At 41.0% G+C, this 18,820-nt stretch overlaps 1 protein-coding gene across 10 annotated transcripts in view; it reads left to right on the top strand.

The window, feature by feature from the left end:
* Positions 1-18,820, top strand: part of TFDP2 (transcription factor Dp-2) — a 201,366-nt gene that overhangs the window by 149,857 nt on the left and 32,689 nt on the right. For 6 of the 10 annotated variants that reach the window (XM_010378274.2, XM_030934841.1, XM_010378275.2 and 3 more), the window contains 2 exons: positions 7,860-7,981; positions 9,415-9,462. The exons of 2 other annotated variants lie outside the window; for them this stretch is intronic. In XM_010378274.2, the coding sequence (XP_010376576.1) occupies positions 7,860-7,981; positions 9,415-9,462 (170 nt within the window). The remainder of the gene's footprint in view (positions 1-7,859; positions 7,982-9,414; positions 9,463-18,820) is intronic. 2 more of the 10 variants (XM_030934843.1, XM_030934844.1) reach the window with 1 other exon arrangement.

Here is an 18,820-nt window from a genome sequence, read left to right as displayed (position 1 = left end):
GAAGGGAGCTCTTTGCCCCACTTCCTGTAGTGAAGACACTACAAGAAGGTACCATCTATGAAGCAGAGAGTGAGCCTTCACTAGACACCGAATTTGCTAGCTTGATCCTGGACTTCCCAGCCACCAGAACTTCAAGAAATACATTTCTATCGTTTATAAATTACCTATGCTAAGGTATTTTGTTATAGCAGACTAAGACAAAAATTAGTACCAAGAACTGGGGTGCTGCCATAACAAACACCTAAAACTGTGGAAATGGCTTTAGAACTGGGTAATGGGCAGAGGCTGGAAGAGTTCAGAGGAACAGCCTGGAAAAAGCCTCTTGAGATGAATGGACCATTAAGGGTGATTATGATGAGGAATCAGAAGAGGAGGAGAGCTGTAGAGAAAGACTCACTCTTCTTAGAGAGTACCTCCGTGGTCATAAACAGAATGTTGGCACAAATATGGATGGTAAAGGCCATTATAATGAGGTCCCAGACAGGAGTGAAGGACATGTTATTGGAAACTGGAGGAAAAGCCATCCTTGTTACAGAGTAGCAAAAGGCTGGGCGCAGTGGCTCATTCCTGTAATACCATCATTTTGTGAGGCCAAGGCAGAAGGATGTCTTGAGCCCAGGAGTTCAAGACCAGCCTGGGCAACATAGTGAGACCTCATCTCTACTAAAAAAAAACTAAAAATAAAAAATTAGCTAGGCCGGGTGCAGTGGTTCATACCTGTAATCCCAGCACTTTGGGAGGCCGAGGCTGGTGGATCACTTGAGGTCAGGAGTTCAAGACCAGCCTGGCCCACGTGGTGAAACCCTGTCTCTATTAAAAATACAAAAATTAGCCGGACATGGTGGTGGGTGCCTATAATCCCAACTACTTGGGAGGCTGAGGCAGGAAGATCACTTGAACCTGGGAGCCTGAGGTTGCAGTGAGCAAAGATTGCACCATTGCACTCCAGCCTGGGCAACAGAGCGAGACTGTCTCAGAAAACAAACAAACAAACAAAAACCCAGGCATGGTGGCACCTATAGTCCTTGCCACTCAGGAGACTAAGGAGAGAGGATCACTTGGGCCCAAGAGTCCAAGGCTGTAGTGACCCTGACAGAGGGGTCACTATAAGACAACCAAACAACAACCACCGAAAAAGTGGCAAGGGACTTCACTGAATTGTTTTCCTGTGGAAGGAGGAACTTAGGATCAGTGAAATTGGATAGTTGGCCAAAGAAATTTCTAAGCAAAGTGTTTAAGGATCAACGTGACTTCTCTTGGCTGTTTATAGTAAAATGTGAGAAGAGAGAAGTGAATTAAAGATATAATTTATAATCAGAAGTGAAGATTTGGGAAATTCTCAGCTTGGCCATGTAAAGAATAAAAAAGCATGTTCTGGAGAGAACACCAAAAGAGTGGCCTAGTCACCTTTTCATAAAGAAGACTAGTGTGCATGGGTGGAAGCTTGGTGCTGTTCATCAAAACAATGGAAGAATAAACCCACAGCATTTCAGTGATTATCGGTGCTGCTCCTCCCATCACAGGCCCAGAGTGCCAAGACATGGGGGACAGAACTATCAAAAGAGGGGCTTCAGGCGCTAATGAAACCCTGGCAATCCCTTCCTGGCACTGTGTCAAGTCTGCTCCCCAAATTTTGGCGCAGTGCTCCTTAGCCATTCCAGGTGTGGCTCCGGTAGGCCCAAATATAGTGCAAGTATGTATGTGGCTGCTCCTCTAGAGGGCACAGGTGGTGAACCTTGGCATTGTCTGAGTGATGCCATCTCCAATGGGTACAGAATGCACAAGCTGCGGGATATGATAACTTCCACCTAGATTTCAAAAGATGCCCTGGAGAGCCTTAACAGATCCTGGCAGAGAATTGCTACAGAGGTGAGGCCACCACTGGGAACCCTCGCCAGGGCAAAGCTTAGTGGAGCTGAGAGGGGCGGGGTCGCTCCCTGAGGCCCTAGTCTAGTAGACCTTCCAGCATGCAACTGCAGCCTGGGAGAGCCACATGCAGAAGACTCAAGCTCTAACCTGGGAGAACTGAGCATGGGCTGCCCCCAGTAAAGTCATGGGGATGGGGGCCCCTGGTACCCTGGGGGCCCAACTCCTGCTCCAGTGTGTCCAGAAGGCAGGATATCAAGTCAAAGATTATTCTGAAGCCTTAAAAGTTAATGTTTGCCCTGTTGGGTTTTGGATTGGTTGGGACCTATTATCCCTTTCTTCTTTTCTATTTTCTCCCTTTTGGAATGGGAATGCATGTTCTGTGCCTGTCCCATTTTTGTATTTTGGAAACAGGTTGGATTTCACAGACTCACAGCTGGAGGGGAATTTGCCTCAGGATGAATTGCACCTTTGAGTCTTACCCATATCTGATTTGGGGAAGGAGTTAGGACTTGTGAGACTATGGAATGAAATGAATGCATTTTGCCTGTGAAATAGGAATGTTAGAGGGCCAGGAACTGAATGCTCTGGTCTGAATGGGTTCCTCCAAAATTCATGTTGAAACCTAATCCCTACTATGGTGGTATTAAGAGGCAGAGCCTTTGGGGAAGTGATGAAGTCATGAGGGCTTCACCCTCATGAATGGAATTAGTGCCCTTATAAAAGAGGTTGAAGGGAGCACCCTGGACCCTTTCTGCTATTAGAATGCAACCAGAAGGCATCATCTCTGAAGCAGAGAATAAACCCTCACCAGGCACTGAATCTGCCAGCACTTTAATTTTGGACCTCTCAGCAACCTCCAGAACAGTGAGCAATAAATTTCTATGGTTTGTAAATTACCCAGTTTTGTACTCCTTGCAGAAGACTTTAAAGAAAATTAGTTAATTACCCAGTCTAAGGTGGTTTGTTATAGTAGCCTGAATGGACTAAGACACCCAGTTAGCGCCATTACTGGTTCTCCTCTAACTCCCTCATCCATGATTTTTAAAAAAGTTTTTGTTTAGTTAAAGAATTCTTGGATAAAAACTCACCGATTTGCTTCTTAGCCTTCTGTTTCTGCTTGCCCTTTGAACTTCACGTGTCTTTTGGAAGCCAAATCTTAATGGTAGATAGAAATTTCAAAAGGCCCCATGAAAAGTTTTCATTTGTTTTCTGTAGTTATGAAAACTAGTTTAGCAGTACCTATTTCAGTTGAAGATACTTGCCCTTTTCTTACAGGCTCTCTTATGGTTATATGTTATAGATCTTATGATAATACAGTTGACCTTTGAACAATGCAAGGGATAAGGGCACAGCCCCTGTGCAGTCACAAATCCATGGATAGCTTTTGACTCCCCCAAAATTTAACTGTTAATACCTTCTTATTGACTAGAAGCCTTACTATAACATAAATAGTCAAATAACACATTTTATGTTATATTAATGTTATTTTGTATGTTAATATGTATTGTATACTGTATTCTTACAATAAAGTAAGCTAGGGAAAAAATATTACTAAGAAAATCAGTAGAAAAATACATTTATAATTCATTAAGTGGAAGTGGATTATCATAAAAGTCTTCATCCTCGATGCCTTCACGTTGAGTAGGCTGCGGAGGAGAAAGAGGAGGAGTTGATCTGGCTGTCTCAGGGGTGGCAGAAGTGAAAGAAAATCCATGTATAAGTGGACCTGCCCAGTTCAAGCCCATGTTATTCAAGAGTCAACTGTATAAGATAATCTCATGACTGTCTTATTTTAGAAGAGTGAAAACTGCATGTTTCTTACAGTGAAAACCAAAATTCCATCAAATAGTGAAATCTCTTAATATACCACTTTATAATTTTGTAATTTTTTTCCCTTTGGAATACATATGCTCTCTTGGCTTTTTAAACTGTAGATGGCAGTAGCACATAAAATATGTTGATTGAAGGCAGGAAAATGTTCAGAATAATGTTCAATTGCTATCTGATTTTCCCAGTGTAACTAATTCTATTGTCAGAGAAACTACATAACATTTAAATTAAGGATGTCTGGATTTTTGGTAAGAGGACTCTGAAATTTAAAACTCCATTTTCCTTAGCATATCAAGTGAATATTAAAAGTATATTTTTACCTCCAACTTTAATACTTCAGTTTGGGATTTCAATTTTTTTTTTTTTTTTTTTTTTTTTTTTTGCAGAGTCTCGCTCTGTCGCCTAGGCTGGAGTGCAGTGGCACAATCTCAGCTCACCACAGCCTCCGCTTCCCAGGTTCAAGCGATTCTTCTGCTTCAGCCTCCTGAGTAGCTGGGATTACCGGCGTGTGCCACAACACCCAGCTGATTTTGTTTGTATTTTTGGTAGAGATGGGGTTTCACCATTTTGGCCAGGCAGGTCTCAAACTCCTGACCTCAAATGATCCCCCCGCCTCAGCCTCCCAAAGGGCGGGGATTTTAGGAGTGAACCACTGTGCCTAGCCTGGGATTTCAAAATTAAGGTTCAGGGTTAGAAAGCATGACTGACTCATCACCCTGTAAACCAATTTTCTTATATTCTGTGGCTGGTCAAGTCTCACTGACTTTCCTTTTGTTTTATTTCTTACGTTTCACTCTCATTATCCTAGTTTAGTAACTTATTGTATCTCACATACTCTTAGACCTTATCTTTCCTGTTCAAGTGTGTCATCTCTCTAATTTGTTCATGCAGGAAATGTTTATTAAGGAATTGCTGTGTACCAGGCCCTGTGCTAAGAGAAAGGAGCAGAGTGTTGCTAATCACTCTCCAATCAGCAAAGAATATCAGCTAACAATCTGACAATGAGGGAGGGAAAAAAAGAAAATGTAAACTAGAATTCACTTTCAAAGACATTTTCATAAAGATAGCCAGTTTTTCTCTATGTCCTCTTTCCCTTCCTCCTTCCTTTCTTTTTTCTTTTCTTTCTTTCTTTTTTTTTTTGAGATAGAGTCTCACTCTGTCACCCAGGATGGAGTACAGTGGCACCATCCCTGGTTACTGTAACCTCCGTCTCCTGGGTTCAAGTGATTCTCCTGCCTCAGCCTTCCAAGTAGCTGGGATTATAGGTGCCCACCCCCACGCCCAGCTAATTTTTATATTTTTAATAGAGTAGGGATTTCGCCATGTTGGCCAGGCTGATCATGAACTCCTGACCTCAAATGATCCGCCTGCCTTTGCCTCTCAGAAAGTGCTAGGATTACAGGCATGAGCCACCATGCCCAGCTTTTTTTTTTTCTACAAAGCCCTGTAAATCATCAAAACCAAGCATGTAGGCTGCTAATACCATATAAAAAAAGATCTCCTTAGTAATAATACTGCAGTAGTAATGCAATGCATTTCAAGGGTAAATTGGAATGCTTAGAATAGCTTTGTAGACATTGCTGTTCAAGGAGTAGAGTCGACCAGAGGGTAATCAAATAACTCACATTTTTCTTCATAAGCTGTCCATACCCAAGGTCAGCATGATAGAGAATGTGATGTAGTGATTGGTGGAAACTATGCTGTATTTTTTTAGTGGATTTTATATAATCCTTTTAGCATATCAATAAATGAAGTTACTTTTTTTCCCTATTATTTTAAAAGTTGAGTATTTTATCCCAGTTAGTAAATATTTATTGTGCCTTTCCTATGAGCATCCCCTACCACTGTGTTAAACCCTGCAAAGGACATAGTTTAGCAGGTTACTCTCCACCCCTAAAGATCCTGCACTGAAATGAAAGTGGGGATGTGGGACCAGACGTGTGGAGTGGGAAGTGCAAGCATACTTGGAATGCAAGGCAGAATTCATTGAGAGGTACAGACACATTTTCTGTTTTTATGTTTTCGCACGAGGCACACTTCTGAGTGCCTTATTTAATACCCTTGGTGTATTGTACATAATCAGAACTCTCCAGACATCTGTCACTATTATTAACTTTTGTTTTTATTTTTTTTAACTATAGAATGAACTTACTAAAACTATTTCGTAAACAATTGTAGGTACTAACATCTTCCTAGCCCCAAACTAACATAGTCAAACATAAACAGAAGCTAGCTAAGATTCTTAAATACTTGGTAAATGAATACATGTTGACTAGACTTTAATAACTAGCTCTGAACTATTTTTATCAGAGGTTATTGTTTGACTCTTTCCTTCAAATGCAAATGAAGAGCTTGAAATGCTTATTAATCCTTCCCTTTAGTTATGTATGGAGCAACTTAACAATGAATTTAATGATTCACCCTGGCTGCAGAAACATGTTTCATTTGGTCAGGGAGATAAAAATTAATTAGCATTTTGTCTTGCATAAGGCAGTAGAATAGAACTATTTCTCTTGTTTGAGGACTTATTAACAATTACATGTAGTCCCTGTAAATATTTTTCTCTCTGAATTGGGACTTAAAACTTACTATCATGAACACTTTCAAAACTTTACAAAAATAGAACTATATACCCAACAGTTGCTTCAATAATTATCCAACAGGGTCCAATCATGTTTCATTAATATCCCCATTCACTGGAGCGTGCCTCTTCCCCTTTTTTTTAACATGAAAATATTTCTTTTCTTTTTTTTGAGATGGAGTCTCGCTCTGTCGCCCCGGCTGGAGTGCAGTGGCCGGATCTCAGCTCACTGCAAGCTCCGCCTCCCAGGTTTATGCCATTCTCCTGCCCCAGCCTCCCGAGTAGCTGGGACTACAGGCGCCAGCCACCTCACCCAGCTAGCTTTTTGTATTTTTTAGTAGAGACGGGGGTTTCACCGTGTTAGCCAGGATGGTCTCGAACTCCTGACCTCGTGATCCGCCCATCTCGGCCTCCCAAAGTGCTGGGATTACAGGCTTGAGCCACCGCGCCCGGCCTACATGAAAATATTTCTAAAGCTATTACTAGGCTGCTCGGTTTTTTGTATTAATTATTATAAATGTCTTTGGGAAGAACATGTTTTGTTTTTTAACCAGTGAAAATTTTAAGACCTGGAAAGGAATTTGGTAACACATATAAGGTACCCTTCTAAAAAAGTCTTTAGGGGTTCCATTAATCCCCTTTCTGGAGTCTAGCCTTAGGAAATAGAAATTAAGGGCGAGGTCTTTGTAAAAAAATGTTTATCACAGCATTCTTTATAATAATGAACAATTAAAAATCCATATATATCTAATAGAGAATAATAAATCCACATGGTAGAATGTTTTATGGTCTTTAAAATGTCTTCAAAGAGTATTTAATAACATGAAATACTCTTTTTTTTTTTGAGATGGAGTTTTGCTTTTTTTGCCCAGGCTGGAGTGCAATGGTGCCATCTCCGCTCACTGCAACTTCCGCCTTCTGGGTTCAAGCGATTCTCCTGCCTCAGCCTCTCGTGTAGCTGGGATTACAGGCGCACAACACCATACCTGGCTAATTTTGTATTTTTAGTAGAGATGGGTTTTCACCATCTTGGCCAGGCTGGTCTTGAACTCCTGACCTCAGGTGATCCTCCCACCTCGGCCTCCCAAAGTGCTGGGTTTACAGCGCGAGCCACCGCTCCCTGTCCAATACTTTTTTTTAAAAAAAGGATAAAATTACATCTACATAATTATCCAAGCTAGATAGTATCTTTGTGTATACTGTATGATGGACTGTGGAAGTCTGATTTGCTCTTACCCTGGTTCTAGTAAATCAAGCTGTACTGCAATTCATTTCCTCAGTTTCAGAGAAAGCTTTTCATTTTTCTGATTTTTGAAGCATTGTCAGTTCTCTACTTAACCCTTCCAAATTGCCATTCATTTGCTGAAACCTGAATTGTGACCTCATGTCAGTATTCAGGATACTTGTGCGTTAAGATCCTAGGATATAAGTAAATCAAAGGCATTGCTTATATTCTTAGATGACTGACATTAAGTACCTTTTATTTCCTCATATGTAGGTTAGCAATCAACATTATTTTCTGCCTGTAGGCTTTTCTTAATAATTAAGAATATCATATTCTTTGTTCCTGACTTTACAGATTATAAGCACACCACAGAGACTAACCAGTTCAGGAAGTGTTCTGATTGGGAGTCCATATACCCCTGCACCAGCAATGGTTACTCAAACACACATATCAGAAGCTACTGGCTGGGTCCCTGGGTAAGAGTGTTACAAGTTACTCTTTTTAAAACCTTAAAAAAGAAGTTTAGACATTTTTTTCTCATTATCTTGTCTTCTGTTCTTGTTTTATTTTAGTTTAGTTCTTAAAAGCAAATGTTTTTCCTTTAAAATCACCTATTTTATTTCACTTTATATCTTAGATATAAATCATCTCTGGAACAACTATTTTTAAACAGAAAAAAACAGTACAATAACTCATAACTGAACGCCGTGACTTTTTCAAGTCTGGAATAGGACTACTTTCATTATAACATTTAACTGTTTTGGAAATATAAAAACTATATTTTTATATATTTTTAACTCACATAAAAAAGGAGTTAAATATTAAGTGTTGGCTATACTCAGAATTTCCCCTATGAATTATTTCCTTAAAAACCAGAAAAGGGTAGGAAAAGAGGCCAAATAAATTTTTTAATTAAATTTCCTCTTCTTTTTAAACACTGAACAATTGAATCAATATCTCTTCTATGTTACTAATTTGTCACTTTTAGTACAAACTTCTATATGTTTCATCTTTGCCTATAGAATACTTATACCTTTCTCCACTCTTTATCATTTTAGTACCTCATACTTCCATAAAAGAAAAATAAATAAGATAAATTACTGAAAACCTCGTTTTGTTACTTGAGATGTTTTGTTACTTTAGAAGTTATTTACATGGTGGAATACTGCATTGGTGATTCTGTCATATGTGAGTTTGAGCAAGCAGATGGTAAATCTTAGTGCAGTAAGAATCTCCTTGCTTCAAGGATATTAAATGAATTAATAATCCTGGCAAAGTGCTTTAAGATGTATACATATTAATATACATAAATACATGCCTACACACACGTACAAATACATTACAGACAGAAGAGTTTTGTATATGCATACTTTTCCATTATCAAATGAGCTGAAATGACAGAATTACCTGTAATCCTGTGGGCATTACTCAATCCTCATGAACATTCTTGTGTAGATCTAAGGTTACCTTGGATTTCTATATAGCCTTGAAAGATTATAACGTGAAAGCCAAGCCTGTGCCAGCAGTGTTGGCCCACTTTGGAAACGACCAGGGTCTGGATATTTTCAGCCCCATTTGTGCTTTGTATTGGAGGTGGCAGGATTGTCTGGTGTTTTTATAGTCAGTATTTCACAGAGTGAAGAAGATTTTTCTCTGTCTTGTTTGCAGGTCTGCAGTGTTTTCCTCCCTAACTATTCATTGAACTCTTTTCAACCTATGATTATTATGTTGTGATATCTTGTTCACATGATACAATTAAGATTTATTTTATGTACCTATCTTTTGTATTTGTTAGTTTTAGTCTTCGAATATATTCAGTGTATAATTAGACAAGTTATAATAAAGTATTAATGAAATTAAATTGTATTTAAGTATGTGTTGTTTTTATGCTATCTTTTTTCCTTTTTAGTGATAGAAAACGGGCTAGAAAATTTATAGACTCTGATTTTTCAGAAAGGTGAGTATAAGTCTAACTATTTTGTTTGGAAGATTCTATATAGAGAGGTTGTTGGCGTTGCGACTACTCTGGTTTAATGCGATGTTTCTCTTCATGTAACTTTAACTTCTTTCAGTTTTTGCCATTATTTCATTCTGCATCGAGTGCCCCAGTTCACTCATAGTATCTGTATGGTTTCAGCAGAAATTACCCTATGAGCAGATTGACTATTGGTGGTATGTCCTTTAGTATTACCTCCCCTCTTTCCATCTGGGAAATGAAGAGTTCTATCAAAGTGAATGCTCCACATTATCCTAACATGCCCAAACTTTAACAAGTTTTTCTTTTTTCTTTTTTTTTTTTGAGATGGAGTCTTGCTCCGTCACCCAGGCCGGAGTGCAGTAGCACGATCTTGGCTCACTGCAACCTCTGCCTCCCAGGTTCAAGCGATTCTCCTGCCTCAGCCTCCTGAATAGCTGGGATTACAGGAGCACACCACCCTGCCTGGCTAATTTTTGTATTTTTAGTAGAGACGGGGTTTCACCATGTTGGCCAAGCTGGTCTCGAACTCCTGACCTCATGATCCGCCTGCCTCAGCCTCCCAAAGTGCTAGGATTACAGGCGTGAGCCACCACACCCGGCTAAGTTTTTCTTAAAACATTTATAAATCATAACAATCTCTCACTTGATCTTAAGCAATATGTTGGGCATAAGGAAAGTTCACGTTATCTTAGAATATTAGGACAGTGGCTTCTCCATTCTGACTGTGCATCAGAATCACTTGTAGTCAGTTAAGTAAAAAATAACTGCCACGTCAGAAACTCCTACATTTTCTAATTTGCTATCTCTGATTTGCTGTACCCTGAGAAACTAGATGGCTAAATGTGTTAGAATTCAATCTAAAATGAAAATGACTAGGCTCTGAGTGAGAACTGTGGGAATATGTATAAAGGATGTGTGTTTTCTTGCCCTGACACTAGTGCTGTTTCAGTTCCTTGGTGGCTTTTGTTGCTTGCTTCTTGGTCCTAATTGTTTTCAACAGATACAATCACATCTGAGGAGCTGCTGTATCATAGAAATGAAATGTTCTTTACTCTCTAATGTCAAGTCCTCTTTCCAACTCAAACTGGTCTTTACTGGTGTTTATCCTTGGAAAGGGCAACAGAACAAGTTCTTGCAGATGTATTTAGCAATGTTTAGGGCATTAAAATGGAACTATTTGTCAGTTATGATGGGTGACACCTCTGCACTGCAAACAGTACAAAAACCAAGATTCTCTTTATTGTCCTTTGTAAGTGAGAATTCTAAAGATCTATAAGTGAGAATACATAAAAGTATTAGATTAAATGTATTAGTATAGCCATTGGTTCAACTTTCTCTTTCTACATTTGGTTCAGTGGCTTTTTTCCCTAGCATTTTTTTTTTATCATTCTTTAAAAAGTTTTGAATGTAACTTTTCTGTAATGTATCCCCACCACCCATCTGTCAAACCGCAAAGATTTGATATGTGTTTTTCTTTATTCCTTGTTCTAAATTAGTAAGATTCAGCACAGTGGTGTTGCATTTTTTTCTGTATGATTCTTTTTTTTTTTTTTTTTTTTTTTTTTGAGATGGAGTCTTCCTCTCTCTCCCAGGCTGGAGTGCAATGGCTTGATCTCAGCTCACTGCAACCTCTACCTTCTGGGTTCAAGCGATTCTCCTGTCTCAGCCTCCCGAGTAGCTGGGATTACAGACATGCACCACCACGCCCAGCAAGTTTTTGTATTTTTGTAGAAGCAGGCTTTCACCATGTTGGCCAGGCTAGTCTCAAACTCTTGACCTCAAGTGATCTGCCTGCCTTGGCCTCCCAAATTGCTGGGATTACAGGCATGATCCACTATGCCCAGCCTCTTGTTTTTAAGACACGGTGTCACTCTGTTGCCCAGGCTGGAGTGCAGTAGTGCGATCTTGGCTCACTGCAACCTCTCCCTCCCAAGTAGCTGGGACTACAGGCGTGTGCCACCACACCCAGCTAATTTTTGTATTTTTAGTAGAGATGGGGTTTCACCATGTTGGCCAGGCTGGTCTTGAACTCCTCACCTCAAATGATCCACCTGCCTTGGCCTCCCAAAGTGCTGAGATTATAGGCATGAGCCACCACACCTGGCCTTTTTTTTATTTTTTACTTTTTTGCTAATTAAGTCAAGGTTTAATTTTATAAACATGACTGAAATATTTTGTTGATTTAAATATTCTGGTTGACTCTTTTTTTAACAAGAACTGAAACTTTTACTATATATTTTATATAGCTCCTTATTTAAATGAAATACATTTATTGCAATTTATACTTGAGATACAATACTATAAATTTAAATTGTATATTACTTTTGTAAACCATAAAAAATTTATTGGGAAAATGTCAAGAGATGGTTTGTAGATTCTAGTTACGTGCCTGGAAAGAAAGAAAAATACTTTTTTATTCTTTGGGTGTAATTCTTTTGAATACTTAAAAGGAAATAATTAATAAACTGTAACATGCTTTTCAAACCACAGTATATTAGTGGAGTTTATTTGTTTGTTTGTTTGTTTTTCGAGATGGAGTCTCGCCCTGTTGCCCAAAATGGAGTGCAGTGGCGCGATCTCTGCTCACTACAGCCTCTGCCTCCTGGGTTCAAGCAGTTCTCTTGCCTCAGCCTCCTGAGTAGCTGGGATTACAGGCGCCCACCACTATGCCCAGCAAATTTTTGAATTTTTAGTAGAGACAAGTTTCACCATATTGGCCAGCTAGTCTCGAACGCCTGACCTACCTCAGCCTCTCAAAGTACTGAGATTATAGGGGTGAGCCACCGTGCCCAGTCTGTGGTTTTATTTTCTTATTTAGGTTTTAGTTTCTTAATTTAGTTCCTTTGATAAAGAATGCTTCCTCCTGGTTTCTTTGTTTGGTTTATGAATTAATAGTGTTTACATCCTGTGGCCAAATATTGATGTTATTTGGAAAGAGAGGGTCTTGGTGTTTGAAAGAGCTCAGGCTCTTAAAAAAATGTGTAAACCCTATATATTTAAGATTTAAAAGATTTAAATAGAGAGCTTCCAATTTAAGATGATGGACTGGGCTGGGCGCGGTGGCTCATGCATGTAATCCTGATACTTTGGGAGGCCGAGGTGGGCAGATTACAAGGTCAGGAGATCGAGACCATCCTGGGTAACACGGTGCAACCTCATCTCTACTAAAAATACAAAAAACTAGCCAGGCATGGTGGCACACGCCTGTAATCCCAGCTAGTTGGGAGGCTGAAGCAGGAGAATCACTTGAGCCCAGGAAGCGGAAGTTGCAGTGAGCCGAGATCATGCCACTGCACTCCAGCTTGGGCAATAGAGAGAGACTCCATCGCAAAAAAAAAAAAAGATGGACTGATTACTCATGTTTACTTCCTACCTTCCTCATGCTCACTGCTAAGATATTATTGAAATTTTAGTATAAAAAATAATTAAAGGGGCCGGGCGCGGTGGCTCAAGCCTGTAATCCCAGCACTTTGGGAGGCCAAGACGGGTGGATCACGAGGTCAGGAGATCGAGACCATCCTGGCTAACACGATGAAACCCCGTCTCTACTAAAAACTACAAAAAACTAGCCGGGCGACGTGGCGGCGCCTGTAGTCCCAGCTACCCGGGAGGCTGAGACAGGAGAATGGCGTGAACCCGGGAGGCGGAGCTTGCAGTGAGCTGAGATCCGGCCACAGCACTCCAGCCTGGGTGACAGAGCGAGACTCCGTCTCAAAAAAAAAAACAATAATAATAATAATAATAATAATAATAATAATAAAAGGGATTGGGCACAGTGAGTGGTTCACGCCTGTAATCCCAGCACTTTGGGAGGCCAAGGTGGCCATATCACTTGAGGTCAGGAGTTCAAGACCAGCCTAGCCAACCTCATGAAACCCCATCTCTACTGAAAATACAAAAATTAGTCAGGCATGGTGGCACATGCCTTTAATCCCAGCTGCTTAGGAGGCTGAGGTGCAAGAATCGCTTGAACCCAGGAGGCAGAGGTTGCAGTGAGCTGAGTTCGTGCCACTGCACTCCAGCCCTGGCAACCGAGTTAGACTCTGTCTCAAAAAAAATAATAATCATCATAATCATAATAATTAAAGTAAATCTGCAAAAGTGCTGTAAAAAATGATAGGGATATAGATTTCCCAGCTATAAAATGAAGGCTAGTGTTATGATGAAAAGTGAAAGTAGAGAAATCTACATCGCACAATATGCGTGGAAGAAGTCAGCATCAGAAATGGTAGCCATTGTACCCTACGTTGTCACAGAGAGGCTCCAGGCTTAAAGTTGACTTCTGTAGAAAGCAAGAATGAATTGTTGAAGGAAGTAAGGAGAGTGATTAAATAAAGACTTTGAGCAGCTGGGCCGGCTGAACCATCCCAACCCTTCAAATCCCCTTGTACCTCTTATTCCACCTCCATACACAGAGCAGTTGCACCAAACACGTTTCTCCCCCAGGGCTGAAACTTGGAGAATTGATCCTAGGGAAACAACTGCCTGCCTCAGTTGGGTTTAAGAATTTTAGTATGCCGCCGGGCGCGGTGGCTCACGCCTGTAATCCCAGCACTTTGGGAGGCCAAGGCGGGCGGATCACGAAGTCAGGAGATCGAGCCCATCCTGGCTAACACGGTGAAACCCCATCTCTACTAAAAATACAAAAAATTAGCCGGGCATGGTGGTGGGCGCCTGTAGTCCCAGCTACCTGGGAGGCTGAGGCAGGAGAATCGCTTGAACACAGGAGGCCAGAGATTGCAGTGAGACAAGACTGCGCCACTGCACTCCAGCCTGGGCGAAGGAGCAAGACTCCGTCTCAAAAAAAAAAAAAAAAGGCCGGGCGCGGTGGCTCAAGCCTGTAATCCCAGCACTTTGGGAGGCCGAGACGGGCGGATCACGAGGTCAGGAGATCGAGACCATCCTGGCTAACATGGTGAAACCCCGTCTCTACTAAAAAATACAAAAAACTAGCCGGGCGAGGTGGCGGGCGCCTGTAGTCCCAGCTACTTGGGAGGCTGAGGCAGGAGAATGGCGTAAACCCGGGAGGCGGAGCTTGCAGTGAGCTGAGATCCGGCCACTGCACTCCAGCCCGGGCGACAGAGCGAGACTCCGTCTCAAAAAAAAAAAAAAAAAAAAAAAAAAAAAAGAATTTTAGTATGCCCCAGAACAGGTTTTCCCCATACTGGCATTTGTATTTGTGGGGAAGAGAGAGAGACCAGACTGGCTGCCTGCTTGCCTGCTTAGCAGCAAACACAACCTGAAGTTAAGCTTGTTGCCAGCATGACCCACTCACATCCACAGAAGTTGTAGTTAGCCCTCCACAAGTGAGGAGAACCGTCTTAGGAAAACAAGCCTGCATACAAGAAGCTCATATAAACTCTATATGTTGAAAACTTGAATTCAACATTTGTGAATATGAAAGAACAGGACATTTTGGGAAAACTATCATGAAAGAAAAGGAACAAGATGAATAAACAAAAGTTACGACCCAAGAGGATGTAGAACAGTAAGATAAAAAAGAACAATAAAATAAAGTTGTAATTATCACCCTTTGAGAGGTCTGAAGGTTCCTAAGAAGCGATAATGCCCATGAAAGAAAAAGAAGATCCTATGGAAAAGAAGCAAAGAAGAAAAACATTCTGTGAAGTTTAAAACATGATTGCCGGCCGGGCATGGTGGCTCACGCCTGTAATCCCAGCACTTTGGGAGACTGAGGCAGGTGGATCATCTGAGGTCAGGAGTTCAAGACCATCCTGGCCTACCTGGTGAAACCCTGTCTCTACTAAGAATACAAAATTTAGCTGGGCGTGGTGGCACGTGCCTGTAACTACTCGGGAGGCTGAGGCAGGAGAATCGCTTGAACCCAGGAGGCAGAGATTGCAGTGAGCCGAGATTGCACCATTGCACTGCAGCCTGGCGACAGAGTGAGACTCCGTATCAAAAAAAGAAAAGGTTGCTAAAAACAGTTCTTCCAGATATTAAAACATGAAAACAGAATTTTTGTTTTAATGAAATAACTTGGCAGCAGTCTAGTGTGGCTGCAAAGAATAGCTGGGATCATCTTATTTGAAGATATCAGAAATCTACTGAGGCAGTGAGAACTGGAGGGGCTAAAACTAGAGCAGGAAGAACCTCAGAAAGATGAGGGACTTCCACAGTAGCTTTTAGATATGGAGTTGTTTGCCGTTTGTGGGCAGGAGCCTGAGAATCTAGGGTTTTGTACAAAATGAGAAAAATTTTATGATCAATTGATACAGAAAACACTTGACTTGATTAAACTTTACTCATTATGGTAAGTGTCAAACTAGTAATAGAAGGGAACTTAGTATGTTAAAGACAATTGGCAAAAACTAACAGCAGGCCCAGGCACGGCGGCTCACGCCTAGCATCCCAGCACTTTGGGAGGCCAACACAGGCAATTCTCTTGCACTCAGTAATTCAAGACCAGCCTGAGCAACATGGGAAAACCCCATCTCTAGAAAAAATACAAATACCGTGCCCAGCCGAGAAGAATGTCTTAAAAAAAATAATAAAAAATAAAAAAAAAACACAGGCCAGGTGCAGTGGCTCATGCCTGTAATCCCAACACTTTGGGAGGCTGAGGTGGGTGGATCACCTGAGCTCAGGAGTTCGACACCAGCCTGGGCAACACGGTGAAACCCCGTCTCTACTAAAAATACAAAAAATTAGCCAGGTGTGGCAGGACGCTCCTGTAGTCCCAGCTCTCGGGAGACTGAGGCAGGAGAATCGCCGGAACCTGGAGGCAAAGGCTGCAGTGAGCCGAGATCGCACCACTGTACTCCAACCTGGGTGACAGAGCGAGACTCTGGCTAAACACACACACACACACGCGAGACTCTGGCTAAACGCACACACACACCTGACAGCAAGCATTACATTTAGTAGTGAATAAAAAGTTTTCAACTTGGCATAAGAAACAAGGAGGATCCCTAGTTAATCACCACTTCTATTCAGTATTGTAGTGGAAATTCTTGCTAGTGCCGTAAGCCAAGAAACAAAATGGAAAGCCTTAATAAAAGAATTGTAAATGAAGAAATAAAATGGCACCATTTGCAGATGATGTGATTGTATCCCAAGAAAAACCAAAAGAATCTACAGACAAATGATGAGAAAAATGAATTTAGCAAGGTTGCTGGATATAAGAGCATATAAAAATGAACAATTTTTTTATTCTAGCAAAAAATACAAACAGGCCAGTAAACATTGAAAAGTGTTTATCAGCATTAATCATTAGAAAAATGCAAATGAAAACCACAATGCAATACCACTTTATATCCATCAGAATGGCTACAATGAAAAGGATAGACAGTGCTAAGTTTGGCAAGGATATGAAGCATCTAGAATGCTCATACACTGCTGATGGCAGGTTAAATTGGTACAGTCATTTTGGGAGTTAGCAGTATCTGCTGAAGTTGAATATAAACATACCCTGTAACTCATCAATTCTGTTCTTTGCATGTACTCAACAGAAATTTGTGCACGCATTCACCAAAAACGTGTACAAGACAGTTTATAGAAGCACTATTAGCCTCCAACTAGAAACAAACCAAATGCCCATCTGCAGAATGGATGAATGAATTGCAATGTATTCATACAATGAAATGAATGAAATACAGTCCCATGAAAAGTGTGATGAATCTCTTAGTGTCAGATACAAAAGAATACATACGGCCGGGCGCGGTGGCTCAAGCCTGTAATCCCAGCACTTTGGGAGGCCGAGACGGGCGGATCACGAGGTCAGGAGATCGAGACCATCCTGGCTAACACGGTGAAACCCCGTCTCTACTAAAAATACAAAAAACTAGCCGAGCGAGGTGGCGGGCGCCTGTAGTCCCAGCTACTCGGGAGGCTGAGGCAGGAGAATGGCGTAAACCCGGGAGGCGGAGCTTGCAGTGAGCTGAGAGCCGGCCACTGCACTCCAGCCTGGGCGACAGAGCGAGACTCTTGTCTCAACAAAAAAAAAAAAAAAAAAAAAAAAAAAAAAATACATACTATATGATTTTTATTTAAAGTTCAAAATAGGTAAAACTATAATAGAAGTCATGGTAACAGATATTCTTGAGGTGTTGGGTTTGGGTGGAACTATAACTACAAAGAGACACTTAACACAGATGGTTTGTGTACTTTATGTGTTATATATGTCAATGAAAATTTACATTTAAAAACTCAGGGAGAAGTTAAACACTGTAGCCAGGTAACTCTCAACATCTAGACTGTAAGCCACTAGATGATGGGACAGGACTACGTAAGAAGAAAAGGAAAGTTTTCTTCCTTATGTTGTGGGCTCCTGCAGTGTTTTCCTACCCATCTTTTATAGACTAAGCTCAATCACAATAATCAGTTTTACAGCAGTGATTTCAACCCTGTCAAACCCAGGATCCTCTCTTTTTTTTCTTTGAGACAGAGTCTTGCTGTGTTGCCCAAGCTGGAATGCAGTGGTGCCATCTTGGCTCACTGCAACCTCTGCTGCCTGGGCTCAAGCGATTCTTGTACCTCAGCCTCCCTAGTGGCTGGGATTACAAGCACATGCCACCACACCTGGCTAAGTTTTTTTTTGTGTGTGTGTGTATACATATATTTGTTATATATATTTATATGTGTGTGTATATATATATTTTGAGATGGAGTTTCGCTCTTATTACCCAAGCTGAAGTGCAATGGTGCAATCTCGGCTCACTGCAACCTCTGCCTCCCGGGTTCAAGCAATTCTACTGCCTCAGCCTCCCAAGTAGCTGGGATTACAGGTGTATGCCACCACACCCGGCTAATTTTTTGTATTTTTAGTAGAAACGGGGTTTCACACCATGTTAGCCAGGCTGGTCTCAAACTCCTGACCTCAGGTGATCCGCCCGCCTCAGCCTCCCAAAGTGCTGGGCTTACAGGCGTGAGTCACTGCACCCGGCTTTTGTATTTTTAGTAGAGACGGGGTTTCACCATGTTGCCCAAGCTGGTTTTGAACTCCTAACTTACGCTCACCTCAGCCTCCCAAAGTGCTGGTGTTACAGGTGTGAGCCACCATGCCCAGCCCAGGATCCCTTTCTATATAAAATACTTTATAGTTTCTTTTATTACCTAAATGAAATTATAGGTAAAAATATAACTTACCTATATGCTTAATTTTTTTTTAAGTCTAATGTCTTAAGTATATAGAAAGGAAAAACAAAAGGAGAGTAGTCCTAAGCAGAAATACATAGATGTGGTTGGTATACTGTTAGTGGTCCAGAACTCTTTGTTCCTAGTCCACCTTACAGAAATTGAAGTCCAGACACCTTTATAGCAATTTGATGTTGATTTAAGCACGATGGATAGAAATTTTGATGAAATCTTTGTTAAA

The sequence above is a fragment of the Rhinopithecus roxellana genome, chromosome 1 (assembly GCF_007565055.1).
Source record: "Rhinopithecus roxellana isolate Shanxi Qingling chromosome 1, ASM756505v1, whole genome shotgun sequence".
NCBI lineage: Eukaryota > Metazoa > Chordata > Mammalia > Primates > Cercopithecidae > Rhinopithecus > Rhinopithecus roxellana.
This window is presented reverse-complemented; position numbering and strand designations above follow the sequence as displayed.